Below are 16,823 nucleotides of genomic sequence, written 5' to 3' on the forward strand. Positions count from 1 at the left end.
TCAGTGTGCTAATACACAGGTACACAGTGTGTGATGCTTAGCCCCATCGGGCCAAACACTGCAACTTTTTAAACTCCAAGTCACATCTACATGTAAGTTAATGTGTGTATTCAAGCAGTAAGCTCATCATATTCTTACATCTAATTGTATTTTATTTTAGTCTTGCTATGGAAGGACGCACATGCATCCTGAAAGTTTCTTTGACATATTTTTCTTGTGCTTTGACCTTCAGTACTCCCTAACAGTGACAGATTAATACGAATGCTTCCCCAGGGGGAGAGAATATTCAATTATTCTGAGTAGTCAGTTCAATTATTCTGAGTATTCTGTTCTCTGTACAAGTCTTCTTATAGCACGGCAGCTAAGGCTGCACTAGCTCATGGAAATCAAAATGTAAGCAGCCACAGTAAGTGGACTGAGGCTCTGGAAATTTACAAGGATATTAAAAATAGAGTGTTGCTAATAATTAAAAAAATAACACCAAAAAGTTGAAAGCTGTGTTTTTTTTCATTACAGATAATGAATAATCCAGTTAGTGGCAACTTGTAAGATCTTTTTTTAATGTAAATGGCTGCTCGCTTTCACAAAATATAGCAATACTGAGATAAATATCAAGGATAATATATATTCTGTACAAATAAAAGTTGTATTGACATACAAATTAAGTGAAGTGAAGTAGATCTAATATAAAATTTGAATACTCTTCTTCGCCAAAACTATTCATTTCCAGTGGAGATGGCGTTTTTTTTTAGATTAGATTAGATTCACCTTCTTTGTCATTGTGCAGAGTTCACGTACAGAGCCAATTAAATGCAGTTAGCATCTAACCAGAAATGCAAAATACAGTATTATTTACATACAAAGTGCAAGAAAATAACTGACAGCTATCATATGTACAAATAAAGACAGTTGAGTAGTAAAAAATATGGATGTTTCAAGTATAAATATAATGTACATATATACAGAGTGAGTGGAGAGAATGCAAATGTAGGTAGTATGTACTGAGCAGCATATGTCAAATGATAAGTATGTAGAGTAAAAAAATGTACTGTAACTGTTCAAATATGAATAGAGCAGTAATAGACTACTAATATGAATAATGCAGTAATGCTAGGACATACAGTACGGTCATGGTGCAGTGGATGCAAACCTGTGCTTCATGACATCTGCCTTGAATAGACATGGCATGCGGATGCACATAGTTTATACTATAGAATCCATTTGTGGTGATATATAAGTTGTGCAACAATCTGAAATCCTGTCTCTATCTGACACTGTTGCTTATTTATACTTCTGGTCTATACTGACTTTCTCCTGTGGATTATTGGATGAAAAAGGTGAACAGTAAACTGATATGTTTCTCTCAGAGGTGTTGCCCTTAGGCTAATGTTATCCATTTCAAACATCATACACGCTCTCTTTACAAAGCTATACAGACTAAGTTACATCCATCCAGGGCTTTGTGTGAATCTATGAGTATGTGATTATAATCATTGTCTGATGAGGCCTCCTCTCGGTATGAACAGCATCCAGACACATGCACAGGTGAAAGCATATGCATTTGATCAGTGTAGCCTCATCTGCAATGTGTACTTCAGGCACAGTTCAAATGTAATGAAAATCTTTGATGAGTTTATCACTCTTGCCCTAAAAGGCCCATAGTGTGGAAAACTGAATTTGTCTTGTTTCTTTGAAGTAGTGATATAGTATGTAAACGTTGATAAAGTTTCATAACATTCTAGTCCATATGTGGAACCTAAGCTGCAAAAACAGCCTGTTTTGAATCCACTGTTTTTGGCATGTCATGAAAACTAACTAATTTACATAAAGCCTCTTATTGAACCTATAGCAGTTTTGCCCTACCCATTCACAGTGATATTGTATAGAGTGTTTCAGCCTAGAATGAATAGATTAATGAATTATAGTACAGAAAACCACACAAATCTTATATGTGGAGCTCAGGGGGAAAAATAGAATACAAGGAAAAGTATGGGCCTTTAAATACTCAACACAGAAAACAGAAAATACGGTCCTTGTTTTTTTTTATTTGTTGTTTTTTTTGCTTTTTTTTTTTTTTTCCAAGACACTGGAGTGTAATAGTCTTAAATTGAAATACTGCAAAACAGCGAACAGCTTGACTTGCTTTCCAGGCAGCTTATTACTTGATATGTGAGTTTTTTTTTCTCTTCTCTTTTCGGTAGAAATACAATCCTTGTGACACTCTAGGATGAAGAGCAAAGAGGTTGGCACAAAGCCAGAAAACAACAGGATGCCACAGACTTGTCGTCACCAGTTGGTGAGTGTGTAATTGTGTGTGTGTGGAAAGACAAACTATTGCCTAATAAAGCTGCGTTTGAGTCACATTCTAGACAACAGATTAGTAAAAATACTGTTTTTTGTGAATATATCTATATCTTTTTCTGCCTCTGTGATCAGCCAAAGCCATTCTAATCAAAGAAATCATGTCAAGATAACAGCAGGTTAGATAACAGCTGAACTGAACACCACTAATATTCCACTGTAAAAAGGATATAGTGGAAGAGCAAATATTGGTAAAAGGATGGTGCTACATGTAGAACCAAAAATAACTGCTCTTCCTCAAACTTTTTTAAACAGGCTGGTTAAGTAAGCACTGTAGGTAAATGAGCCACTCCTACACCAGTGTTCAAATGCTCAGTTCAAATGCTCAGACGCTGCTGTTGTCCATGGTGGAAGTAAATTTGAAATGGTGGTGGTTTAGTTTCTCAGTCAAAACTGACATGTACTGATATTTAAGGTACACTATATTTCCAAATGTATTCACTCACATATCCAAATCATTGAATTCTGGTGTTCCAATCACTTCCACGGCCACAGGTGTATAAAACCAAACACCTAGGCCTGCAGACTGCTTCTACAAACATTAGTGAAAGAATGGGTCGCTCTCAGAAACTCAGTGAATTCCAGCATGGTATCATGATAGGATGCCATCTGTGCAACAAGTCCAGTCGTGAAATTTCCTCACTACTAAATATTCCACAGTCAACTGTCAGTGGTATTATAACAAAGTGGAAGTGATTGGGAACGACAGCAACTCAGCCACGAAGTGGACGGCCACGTAAATTGACAGAGCGAGATGTGTATCTATATGATTCAGACTTTCAGAAATCAAATAATGTAGTTAGATCAAAAACAGTCCAAAAGTAATCAAATTACATTACACTATGTAGTTAGTAGCATTAGGTCTCTTAAGTTATCTAGCCAACACTAAATACTGATGACAAATCAGATGTTTATCTGACAGATTCCATTATATGGTTACTATAATATGCAGACAAACATATTTGTAAGGGTGCTCATTTCCAAAAACTGAACATGACATTACCGTCTGCGACGTTTTAGTCAGGACATGCCTTTCATATCTAAGAATATGTTTGTCATTCTTGCTTGTGCATTCCCCTTTGACTGACTGTACATTTAGACAGTTTGATATTGTGGCTGTGGCCTAATTTTGACACCTTCTTCAACCTTTAAGACAAAACCTCTTTTGTCCCATCATGTTCAGGAATTCCTGTAATCTGTTATTGTAATTAGGTTGTTTCAGTGACGGAATCTACAGTAAATGCTGGAGTTAATATATGCAGCACTACATGGAGGTGCAGTCATATACAAAAGTGTGAACATCACTAGCTTTGTAAAACTAAGTTTCTTTACAGAGAACAAACCTAAATATTTTTAACAATTTATTTTTATTTGGTGAGTTATCATATTGGTAAAATGTGCTTAAACTTTTGCACAGGCCATATTTTTTGTTTTATATTTTAAATATAATGTTATATATTGATTTTAGAAACATTTCTGCATAGTTCAGTCACTGAGATATCATTCCGAATGGTTGATGTGAAATGGTAAATTTTAGAGAAACTTACAGACTCTTTACAGTGGTGGTAATAGGAACAGGTGATTGGGTCAAAATTTCTACAATGCAAATAAAGTCATTTTTAGGACCTGGAAAAGACCAGTATCCACCTCTCTTTTGAGATTTTATATTTAATGTGGATGATAAAATAATGGTAAGACTGCTAAGTTTTTTTTTTTTGACTATTTTGCCTTATAACACACACACATGCAGTCATATCCCATAATGTATTTTTAAAAATGGGTTCCATCATGCATTAGGTGGCGTATTTGTAACCATTTTGTGCAATAACTTCATGTCAGGCGGCTTGTAGAAGTCTTAAACTCTTTGGTTGTCCAAACACCACCACAGTAAAAAAATTAGACAAGTTTATTTGGAATGTAGCACCTCACATCAAATCACTCTGTCCTCTGCAATCTCTCTTTGTATGCATATCAATGATTTGCATAGGCATACGCTTTGAATTGGTAGAAGTCCCCTTTAAATTCAGCAAAGAAACAGTGATTAAACAGTGATTATTGTGCATTAAAGTAAAATGTCTAGAAGTGTGTTGAAGTTGAAGGATTTTTACTTAGAAAACCAACAACATGTAATTTGACTAGGGGTGCTGAAACATTTGCATACAACTAAAGCTTTTGCATTGGACATCAGCTGATGAATCATTTACCTTATTCAAGGATAAAGGCTTATGTGTGTAGTATATAATTAGTGCTTACAGGTTGGTGACTCATTTATTGCCAGTCAACTCTAAGGAAGTAAAAGCTATAAATAGAGAGACTGAGTTGCAAAAGGTTATATGATACCAGTTGTTTAAACATTCATATCAGTGTCTGCATGTTGGTAAGCAGTATATATGAGGTGCTAGGCTGACTTTGCGGAGAAAAGGAACACAATTTGTTGAGTGTGGTCATTTTTCCTAGGCATTTCCTGAGAGCTAAGATGGTGCTACTCGGCTGTTATCATAATGGTAGGATGGTCTAGTTGGGCCACTCGAAGGTCAGCAGTTGCTATGGAGACTACAAACTGTGAGCAACATGCCTTACATCAAGCCTGATCCTTGTTTACTTTGCTTGCTTACTTTAGTATGTTTGTGTAAGTGGGGGAATCCAGGTGCTGAGTGCAAAGTATGATATTGACATAATGTGGCACCTGCCCACTGTTTGGAAAATATTAACATGCTTGTCGGCTGCTCACTGCACTGGGGAGGAAAGCAATTATATTGCTATCAAATCACATTATATTGCGGTTTGTATTTGTGCTAGGTTGGGATTCTGTCTAAACTGATAAAACACATTACTAACAATTAAAAAGCAATTAGAAAAGAAGGAAGAGTGGTATGAATATTTATCTATTAGTGATGTCAATGTTTAATTTATCAACATGTATTTAGCCTTAATAAAGGCTACAAGTATAATGACAGACTCGAGTTAAGAGGCAAAAAGAGAACCATTTTATTACATTAAAATGTTTCATACAAACAATGCATACACACTAGTTCATATTGCTTCAGACAGAAGTTTTTTCTCTTTTTTTCTTTAAAACAACTTTGTAACAAAATGTAAGTACAACATTTATGAAAATATAGAAATCTCTAAACAGGGAGTTCAGTCATGACTATACAAAGAATACAATAAACACATTCATTACCAGTATGCCAACTATGTTTTGCAAACATGTATATAATTAAAAGTCATTCAAGTCACATAACGTACAATATGCCATGTTCTGCTCTCATAGTGACATTCAGATATACTCTAAAACTAGCATTCCAATACAATATGGACTTCTCAAACTTCTTAGCAAAGATAATACATTTCTTCTATTATAGTTAACATAAGTCACACTGGGAGGTACAATAAAGCCATAAAAGATAATGTTCAATTAAGTCACAAATGATAAGACAAATATTTTAACACAAAGGAAAAAACTTTGGCAAAGTACCATATAATATTACTGAGTTTTGAAAATTTGCACTTTGAGGGGAGAAGTGTGACAAACCTGAATAATGCTACAGGTTGTTAGTTGAAAATGGGCCTATTTCTCAACAATTCCAGAGGTAAACATACAATTTGTCGGAATAGCCCTTAGAGTTATGGAGGAGATTGAGTGAGGCATGACTGATAATTGTGTTGAGCATGCCAGAATATACCCATAACTGAAGGCAAAATGCAAATCTTCACAGGCCATACTTAACCACCAGTTAGTAGATGAGTATTTGCGTCATAGTCTACACTCAATAGAAGTCAACTGTGGTAAACAAAGAACTGTTCAAAAATAAAGTGCAATCCCTAAAACTGGCTTGTGGCAACCTTGTTTTTAATAACACGTAGCTATATGTCTCTATGTAAGTAATTTATTACATGAAAGTACAAAGTATTCTTTTTCAACTATCACACATTCACACTTCACCTCACTAGGGACATGAAAAACAGCAACAAACTAAACTTGGCATAACTTATGACACCACTTTTTAAGGCGTAGATACTCCTGGCGAGATGCTACACACAATGCTCAAATGTTAAATACTCAGTAATGGTTTAATCCAACTACCAATATGCAACATTTTCAGCTTGCGATAATTTTCTTTCCATCCTTATTTTCAATTTAATACAAGAAATGCATTAACATAACACTATAAACAGCCTTTATAATATTGTTTCCTGAAATAATTATGCTGTGATGATCAGCAACTTTGAATGAATCAGATTTGTTATTTGTTGTTTGTTTCATCGTAGTATGTTTTATTGTATTGATGAATATCAGTATCAAGATAGTTGTGTGTTACAAATTCCCTGCATCTTTTTAGTCATTAGTACTTATAAGAAAAACATCTTAAAATCCAGGCACTCTCTTTGATTGCATTAAGCACAACAAAACATTGTTAAGGAGTTGCACAAATTGCAGCAGCCAAAATAGATATGTACACATGTACACAAGTTTTCTTTATCATATACTTCCAGGCGACATTAAGAAAAAGATGACAACAAAAAACAAAAAATGGCAGCAAATGTTTTATGGCTACAAATATATAACATTTCTATGTATTTCTGTATAAAGTAACATTATGGCTTGATTTGAATGAAACAGTGTATCTGAAATATATGCACTTACATAGGAAAAACATGATAAAGCCCATCAGAATGAATAGAGCAATGTAAAGGATCTATGTAACACTGATATTTCTGAAATTACACGTTATATGCTGTGTAATATCAACTGTTGAGGGACAACAGAATGAAAGTGGCTCAACTGAGTGCAGCGTTTATAGTAATTGGCCAGTAACAACAACAACTGATAACGGATTTGTGCAACTGAACAAGTCACAAGGTTGCTGTAAACAAGAATCAACTGCATCCAAATCTGGCCCCATTCACATTAATCTCTACTGTCCTGAAGAGGGCCCTCTCACTGCAGTACTTCACTCTTCTTTGTGGGTGTTGTTGTCTCTGGCTCCCCACTGTCTGAGACATTGATGGGGCTGTCTCTAGAGAAGACTTCAGTGGACTCCCTCCACACGCAATCAGCAACGGTCTTGAAGGCATTGGTGCTACACTTGGGTCGCACTTTTTGTGAGGCATTGTTAACGATCTGGCGGCTGTTGGAGGTGGCAATCTTGATTTTGAGGGCTGCATCCACACGGTCCACAACTGTATAGGTGCCAATGCTGCCATCCTCAAAGCCAACGATAATGTTGAGTGCTCGTTGTGACAGGCACAAGTAGGTTGGTGTCTTGTAGAGTGAACAGGTACCAATACTCTTCCCATCAGCGAGTCGCATGACAATCAAACTAGAAACCACGCCTGCATCATCATCCTCATCACAGTTACGGAAACAGATGTACACCAAGTACCGTCCATCCCGTGACAGCTTCTGCCTCCATATTATGCCAGCAGCATGGACAAGGCGGAGTTTGCCACTGTGCAAATCTAGGACATTAATGTTCTCATCTCCTTTGGACACAATTCCCAGCTTCCCATTTGGTGAGATTTGGAAGTCTTCTAAGTTCTTCAAGAAGTTGCTTGGTAGCTGCACCCTTCTACAGACAGACTCGTCTGCTACGCTCCATATGAAAACAGTCTCTGTTGATGTGATGAAGACTACATAGTCTGGACTGTCTGGAATTAGCTTAAAGTTTATGATTGTGATGCCATCATCACAGATAAATTTCTTGGATACACTGCCTGACCACAAGCTAACGGCCAACAGCTTGTTTTTTGTTGTGCCAACTAGGAAAGTGTTTGCTGTGGTGATGAGAGCATGCTGAAGAGTTACCAGGATGTTGCACACTTTGTGTCCTGTAGCAAGTCTCCAGACACGAGAAGCATTTTGCTCACAAAGAGAGACCACAAATTGGTCATTATGGGTGATGAGAAGTTGGGATATCTTTTGGCCATTGATTCGGAAGATATTTTCGCCTGTGGTTGTGTGCCAGATGTACTGGCTACATTTGTCATCGGATGTTACCATGAGGTCACCGGATGTAGTAAGAACACAGTTCTCCACAAGCCCTTCGTGCTTAAACACCATCTCAATGAAACCTGTGCTGAAGTTCCACTTATGAATGGCTTCAGACCCATCCATTGTGTACACAAAGTCCTCTCTGCCTGATAGCTGAACACTTTGGATACGTTTTCCTGTTTTATCAATGTTTGACATTGCTGTAATGATGTCGATGTCCCAAACTGAGAGAACCCCACTGCTAGCTACGGACAAGAGCAAGTTATGATGTGCTGACTTGATCAACTTGACAATGGCTCCTGATATCTCTATCAAACTAGCCATGCACTGTCCGCTGTCTCTTCTCCACACAAATATGGATGAGGTGTTTTCCATGGAGGCCACGATACTTTGGCCATTTTTTGACAGCACAGCAGCCACAAATTTCTCACTACGCTTGGCCCTGAACTTTTCTACCATCTTCCAAAGCTTAGTATCAAGCACCTCAATGCTTCTTGCTTTGCAAATAAGGATGGATCTTTGATCCTCTGATAGTTCTATCCCTACCACCTCACTTTCATCCCCTCGACAGTCATAGTCCTCCATAAGCCTGGGATTTGTGATATCTTTGGTATTCCAAACAGAAAGACTGCCTTCATTGTCAATCATCACCATTTGGTGGATTGTGTCCAGAACCAGGATGGACTTCACAAATCCCCCAGAAAACTCAGAGGTCATTGTGGCAAGCTTATCTCCACTTCCAAGGTGGAAAATGGTAGTGGTGTTTAGGTATTGCCCACAGAAAGCATACATTCCATCTGGGGAGCATTCAACACAAGTTACCTCATACCAGCAATGGAACTGATACAGCGGCCAGCCATAGAGCAGGTCAATCACATTGACATCCTTGCTGGCCTCCAACCAAGCTAAGGCATGGTGACTGGACAAGGTAAACCCATTGATGAATGCAACTCCTCCTGTGATGCCACAGTGCTTCGAGCCTTTAACATCCACCTCTGACAACAAACAGGATTTATGGTTGTCATAAATGAGTAGTGTGTTTTTTGTGGTGGCAACCACAAGGTACTTCTCATCTGTAGTGAGCCTAACACCAAGAACAACTGACCTTGCTGTGTCTATCTGTCTCAACAACTGTCTGCTCTCTACATCCCATGTACTGATGGAGCCATCCTCAAGAGCTACGATTACAATGTTTGGGGCCAATGTGGGAAGAATTTCCACAATTTGCATGTAGCTAGAGCACAGCGGGAGTCTCTCAGGACTGTAAGTGACATCCATGGAAGAGTGGAGGGGCACTATGGAGCAGTATTTAGGTCCATCCTTGTCACACTCTAGTAAGAGGTGTCTGAGTTTGGGAAGGGATGTAACTACAGGAAGAAGCCTTTGCTGAAGTTCAGCAGACAGTGACGCAGGGTTCTTGATCACCTTGACCTTTATGCTGCGTAGTGTGCTAGCAAGAAACTTGAGCTCCTTTTCTTGTGTGTAACTGTAAGCCATGTCAATGTCCATCAAGGCTTTGTCAAATTGCCCAATTTTTATCATGGTATAGAGCCAACTGAAATTCATGATTACACCATACATGAGGTCATCTGTCCGCCCACTCCTTGTCAAATGAAACAGCAATTCTGTCATTTTTCTGTGATTGACAAAGAAGATATCAGGCTCGAGCAAGTTGCACTGGAACACCCAGGGTTGTTCAGGAGATTGTCGGTCATAAGAGTGCTTGTCAGCAGATGCTTTGTCATGCCCATGAAGGCTCTGTTGGTGATGAGGATTCCGATGCTGAGAGATGTTTAATGAGGCAAAGTGATTGTTGTCGCAGTGGAAGATCTTCTTTCTACCACCTGCCCATGCACCAAGGAAGTACTCAGCCAACAGGCTGTGCATCTGATGCACATCCTCTTCATTACTGAGGTACAGTTTTTGTGCAATAAGATGCAGATGCCGGTTTGCCCAAACCATCAGAGTTACATTGCGAACCTGTCTCTCCACCAAGTAACCCTCCAGCTCTTCTTTTAGTCGAGCAATGAGATCATAGGAGATTCGAAGCGGACTCTTTAGATTTGAGCTGACCATGATGTCACCAAGTACACTATTGTCCAAAGACAGTATATCCTCCAGTTCCACTTCTGTCAACCCTGCACGTGCCATTGTAATGTAGCCCAATGCACGGAAGACAAAGCGAGACCCTAGCTTCCTCTCAATGGAATAGAAGAGCTGCTCTATACTCTCATGTACCGTTGAGCACAGGGACTTATCATCTACATCTTTGTGTGACCGCCAGTGTACCACCTCACGATAAATAAGGTTGACAAACATGGGCAGTGTACATTTAGCCAGTGCTTCGTTTACATATATCTGTTGACCTGAGGTTACCTTTCGTTTGACACTCAGAAGCTGTTGTTTGAGTGTCTGGCTACATGCCTTGCGGTCCCTTTGCATTAGCTCTACATAACAGTCCTCATCATGAATCAGGCATCGCAATTTCTGTAGTATCCCATGCTTGTTGGGCAGGGTTGATACCACAATGCGAACTGTTCGAGGAAGGTGGATAGGCAGCCACCAAAGTTTACGGGCGTCATCTGCTTCTGACAGCTGTTCCAAGGCATCCAAGATGATGACTAGGGGACGGTGGAAGGATGACTCTCCCAGTAGGTTAACCAGCAATTCTCTCATTTCCTGGATCTTGTGTGGTAGAAAATGGATCAAGCAGCGGTAGTTGATGGCAATCTGCTCACAGATACTTTGGAGAAAGTTACGAAGGTCTGTAGAGAGGTCAGAGGAGCCAATAAAGCGAACAATGACCACAGGATCTGTTTCTGGCCCCATTTCTTTCTGAAGACATGAGTATGCCTGGAACAACAAAAAAAGAATAATTATTTGGTGATTTGATGACTTAAATGGGTAAAGAAGTGTTATCTTCTATTTCAGAAAGGTCAAATACAAATGCTGATCCAAAAGATCTTCAGAACATAACACAACTTAAAATGTAGATTTCAACATATAAACAAAGAAACTCTGTAGTCTTGCCTAAGGTTAAACAAGACCTTGTTTCCTGCTGCTGTAATGACACGGTGCAGTCAGGTGTAAAATTCCATGTGCGTAAAAGCTTGACTCTGGCAAACAGAACTTGACTAAATACCATCCATTATGTATTAAACCCAGTTTAACTGTCCTTGACAAGACCTATGTGTAGCAGTGATGGAGGAAAACAAGAATAATGGCAAAATAAAGCCAATAATAAGTAGTATTTGCAGCATACATGTCTTACCCTACTGTGACAATGGTTTTCCTAAACCAGTTCCACAGAACTCTTTCATTCTCTGAACTTTCTTTATTCATGAGTGCAGTCAAGATGGATCTCAGATTATAGGAACTGAATTTTAACATTATTTTTTTTTAGTCTGGAGAGATTGACCATTAAAAATAAAATGCCTTTCTAAATCTCTGACTGCCTAAGGGGCCCCTTCTCTGTGTCTGTGCAGACATGCCCATATGAAAGAAAACTAAAGTGAATGTTTTATTGAGTGTGTGTTCATTACAAGTGTTCTTGCTTTAAATAAACATCTGGTGTTTTGCTCTGTATTTATTACGGCAATTCACTGCCGTCTTAGTCAAATTTATATATAAATATTTCATGAGCACACACTACACAAAATACAATACTGCAATTGTTTTGCAATGCTTTAGCTTGACTGATACTGGTAACTATGTACTGTGGGTCACTACAGAAATACGCTTAATATCTGAGCATCCACAGTTCAACATTTGGTGTTAGCTACATAGGTACCAACTATTAGGTGAGGAGACTGGGTCACTGGCCTCCCTTAGAACTAAAGTTGCTAAAGTTCCACAGTAGGAATTTTAAGCATGCAGGGATGCTACGGCAACCAGAAAAACTGCTGTTTTACAGCTGTAGCCTGGCATGTTGGTCTTCTGTGACAGAGAAAAACACTGGTACAACGTGAGGTTTTGCTGATTTAGATAAACTGTCATTTTAATTGATTCAGAGCATATTTTTCAAGGTCAAATGACTAATTTACTTGAATTTTCCTGTCATACGATCTGCTCACAAGAGATGATTGTGATGGCTATCACATAATCTATTTTAACTCTTCACTTTTCTTGTAGTTCATAACCACCTTTATTTCTGATTCATTCAGAAATGAATCAAACCTGACTAAAATATACCTGAATTATTAAATTAGTTTGTTGCTTTAAATCCTGCTGCTGTGGTGTTAATGCCGTTTGTCTCCTGGTTTCTCTACCTTTCCCTAAAGTCACTGGAGCTGAAAGATCCCTTTGTAAGCATGTTGGTAAATAATGGGGAGATGACGTTGCAGCTGAACTAAAAACAATGCATTGTATTAGTGTAAAGGGGCAGAGTGTCAGCGCATGGACCGATGAACGAGGCTACCTTCCAAAGTTTTGCCTGAATTGACATTGCAAGTTCAATGGGCAGTCCCTTCCCCATGTGCAGTATAATGGTGCTGAGGCACCATAACTATATAACTTTTACAAGCATGTATGATAAGGAAGCTTAAATAAATTATTAATAATTGAAATATATTCCTCCACAGTTCTTGCTCATATGTCCACATCGCTTCCCCAAAATTATTTCATTGGATTCAGACAGAAATACAAAAAACTTTTCTCTTTCTTTTTTTAAATGTTAAACCAAAGTCATGCCCATCATCAGTAGCCTAAGAAACATCTGTGACAATTAATAGACCTACCCTGAAACATGACTGAAATACAATACCAAGATGTTCACTTGGCATTAACTGGTAATGTTCCCTGCATGATTACTATTATAAATTAGCCCAGTCTACCGACAGTCCTCCCCAACATTACTTGGTGTCAGCAGATATAATATAAATACTTCTTATTAGTGCTAAATTTAACAGCACAGTGAAATCTCAAATCCACTGCTTTAAACATGTCATCATCCTTATGCTGGGACTGCATTTCTATAAATGTGCTCTAACTCAAAGTTGAAAAGATTTATTTGAATGTTTTGGTGTTGCTGATGTAAGTTGCATGTTGATGTCACTGGGATTTTAATACTAGGTCTTTGTACAGTATATGTTATTTCAATGTGTATAAAGAGTTGTGTGCACGATCTCTTAAGGAGTGACATATTTGCATAAACTTCTATGACACTAAGGCTGTAAAATCTGCTTGTTAGTTCATGTGTTTGAAAGGACGTTTGCTTAAGATTTGGTCTGACAATAACTAAAAAATATATTTTATTATATAATATTAGTGTGTCTATTAGCAGAATTAAGTGAGAGACAGAGAGGGAGACAGACGGATAAATCACACTTAGTTAGTTAGTTGAGGTTCTGAGACTCATTGTCTGTGAGCTAACATTAGTAACTGAGCTCTGTGGCGGGATGCTAGGGGCGCCGGGAAATGTCAACACTAACCTTTCTCTTATATAATGCGCCCTGCTATGTTAACCTATTGGCCTAACCTGCTTTGACCCATAACACAGAAACAGACTGAAACTATACAGAGATGATATAGAGACTATAGATCATGCACAGATAGTGTTAGTCATCCTCTAGCCCTTTATCAGTGGTCATTTTCTGTCCCACTTTGCTGGATATTTTTGGTTGGTGTACCATTCTCAGCGCATCAGGGACACTCAGGTAGGGCTATTCAATTCACAATAAATCCAAATTGACATTAGCAAGGAAATTTGGAGAGTTAATGTAGATTAAATGAACTGGCTAAATTTTGCAGTTTAATGTAGTCCAGTTTAATTACAATAATATGATTCAACAGTAGCTTGTAGACTACGAGTAAGCAGTAGCTTTTTTTATGTATTCAATTAAGAGTTATAGGTTGTAAATGCAGGTTTTTATTAAACCTACAGAAACAAATAGTAAGAAATACCAAATCACATCGAGAAAGTTCAAAGGTTTTTGGCCAGAAACAAAAGCGTATTTATTTTCTCTGGTTTAAGCAGGCTTCTGTGTGATGTTACCACATTACCAGCCACACTGAAATGGCTTACTGGTAGGTCTAGGAGCTCTCAGTAAATAATCCTGGCTCTTTTCTCCTATCAGTTGTGGTGCATATGCACGCAAATCTCATTGAGATACTAATGATTTTTTGGGAAAGTGAATTTTGCTTGACTGCCACCATGATATTCACAATACTACTGTCAGTCAGCGACAGTTAGAGGCTTCAATCAGATGATAGTATACAGCACACAATCTCCCATGCCTCAGTATACGTACTATGTATGTGTAGCTAACAAACTGGCGGCTCAGTGTAAACACCCATCGTCTCTACAAACACGACTACATTCGTCAGAAGTATTACTGTTCTTTTAATTCTTCAGTAAACAACCGAACAGTTGTATGTGTACTAGAAACTGCTTGGAGCATGAGAAAAGTTATTTGTGGAGGTACAAGAGTCATTTATGTTGGAAGGCTGATTGTAGTAGCACTGTAGCAGAACCTTCATCTTAATCCCAGCCTTATTGTGTGGCAGGAATTACTAAGCTCATGGGAGCAGTGTACAGCTTAAGGCAACCTTGCAGGCACTCTGCAACATGACACGAATAAATCTAGGTGTCCAGATGGCCAAGAAATATACAGGGCAGCATGTTCTTTTTCAAACATACATGCATGCACACAAGTACATATAGATACATATGGCTCTCACCTGTTTAGCCACCTCAGCAAGCAACAATGTCTTCCCTGTGCAAGGACCTCCATACACCACTAGGGGCATTATCCTTCCTCCTTTGGAGGGGTACATGTACTCCAGCACCATATCCAGAGCCTCACTCTTATAGACATAGAATGAGGAATAGGTCTTGCAGAGTGAAAGGTGCTGTATGATCTCATCATATAGTGGATCAGTCTCTGTATCAAAGTTTTGTTGTACTGTAGCCTGAATGATGTCCACCATATCTTCATAGAACTGCTTACACAGGCCTTCCACATAGTGGCTTTCCACCTCTTGGGAATAGCCCAGCTTCATGTCGCAGTGGGTGACTGAGGAATAGACGCGGAGATTGGACGCTGCAACTACAGTGGGGATGAACTCATCTCTGACTTTAAGAAGCCTCTCATAGGCCTCCTGGTTTCTCATGACGCGGTCCCCACTTGTGACAATGTCCATATAGCGCGCCATCTCTGGTAATTTGGCAAAGCGGTCGAAGTTGGAAATTTTGCGTATGTAGCACACACACTTCTTCAAGAAGGCTGGAGTTTGTTTTCCTAAAGCAAAGTCCAGTTCGTCCTCTAGCGCTAGGAGGGAAAGAGAGAGGGCGTATTACTTGCCAAAAGAATAGCTTTTCATTCATGTTTTTGAAACATTTGTTGTTTTAAAGCACTTCAGTGGGTCTTTATAAAACCTTATACACAATTTGCTGTCATGAGATGAAAGCACCCTACGTTTTTGGCAGTCTTTAGCATGTGATTAGATGCATCTCCTAAAGCCGCCTTTGAGGCAAAACATATTTGATACGATCTCTTAATCCAGCATTGCCGCACCTTATCAAAGACCTCCAAAGAGAGAGTTCCACTGATAGCTTGCCAACCCTGTCAGCTTAGTATCGCAAGCTCACAGCTTGCCTTCTTAACGAGAAGATGAGGGGATGAACGGGGGAGAGAAAAGTGGCTGGAAAAGCTCCCCCTTGAAAGCCACAACCTCAATTAAGTCCCACATGGATTTTGCTTACATTAAAGTATTAGTGGTCATTTGAAAAAAGCAGAATTGTAATTAGCCTAATATCTTTCCCTTATTGCAAAGTGATTAGTGGAACAGTGTACTAGTTTAAGATCCATAATGGTCATGGGTTTGTTTCCAAGCATCATGCCCTTGAGCAAGGTGCTTAAGTTTTTTCTTTCAATTTTTAGTAATTTTGACTAAGATGAGGCACAACTAAAGGCCAAAGCTACCAAGCACCAACAAACCCAAACACTTGCATGGGGACTCCACCTGTTCATAATTGTTGGAAGACTCAAGAATGTTCTCCCCCTTCACCCTGTTCTAGAATGTTCTCTCAATTTCAAATTCTCTCTCGTTTTTCTTCATTCACAATGTTCTATAATGTTCCCCTCCGTTCACACTGTTCAAGAATGTTGTATCCTATTCAGAGTTCTAGTGTGAATCTAGAATCTCCTCCTTTTAAACTGTTCTAGAATGATGTTCGCTGTTCACTTTGTTATAGAATGTTCTTCTACATTTACACTGTTCCCTTTATACTGCTCTAGGATGCTCTCCATGTCACTCCTGTCTACAGTGTTCTCCCCCATCACATTCAAAAACAACTAGGAACATTAGAATGTTGGTCTTTTTGGGGTCTGTGTGCTCTTGCTGTAACTTGTGGTCCAGTGGTGCATTGTGACCAATAGTAAAGTTGATTGTTAACAGTCAATTTTGAAAAAAAATTACAGAGGGCTATTATGAATTTGGCAATATTCATGCAAACAGATGTCTGGCC

General features: G+C 38.7%; 1 protein-coding gene and 1 long non-coding RNA gene across 4 annotated transcripts in view; one reads left to right on the plus strand and one right to left on the minus strand.

Annotated features, from left to right (window-relative positions):
• The first annotated feature begins 2,209 nt into the window (after positions 1 to 2,209).
• LOC108428572 overlaps positions 2,210 to 16,823 on the plus strand; it is a 54,127-nt gene continuing 39,513 nt past the window's right edge. The window contains exon 1 of the long non-coding RNA XR_001857940.2: positions 2,210 to 2,296. This is a non-coding gene — a long non-coding RNA (uncharacterized LOC108428572). The remainder of the gene's footprint in view (positions 2,297 to 16,823) is intronic.
• LOC108428570 (NACHT and WD repeat domain-containing protein 2) overlaps positions 5,326 to 16,823 on the minus strand; it is a 63,450-nt gene continuing 51,952 nt past the window's right edge. For all 3 annotated transcript variants that reach the window (XM_037547679.1, XM_017699647.2, XM_037547681.1), the window contains exons 7-8: positions 15,035 to 15,624; positions 5,326 to 11,209 (exon numbers count right to left, since the gene is read on the minus strand). In XM_037547679.1, coding sequence (XP_037403576.1) covers positions 7,304 to 11,209; positions 15,035 to 15,624 — 4,496 coding nt within the window. In that variant the 3' untranslated portion in view covers positions 5,326 to 7,303. The remainder of the gene's footprint in view (positions 11,210 to 15,034; positions 15,625 to 16,823) is intronic.

This window comes from Pygocentrus nattereri, chromosome 2 (genome assembly GCF_015220715.1).
Source record: "Pygocentrus nattereri isolate fPygNat1 chromosome 2, fPygNat1.pri, whole genome shotgun sequence".
In the NCBI taxonomy this organism is placed as follows: Eukaryota; Metazoa; Chordata; class Actinopteri; order Characiformes; family Serrasalmidae; genus Pygocentrus; species Pygocentrus nattereri.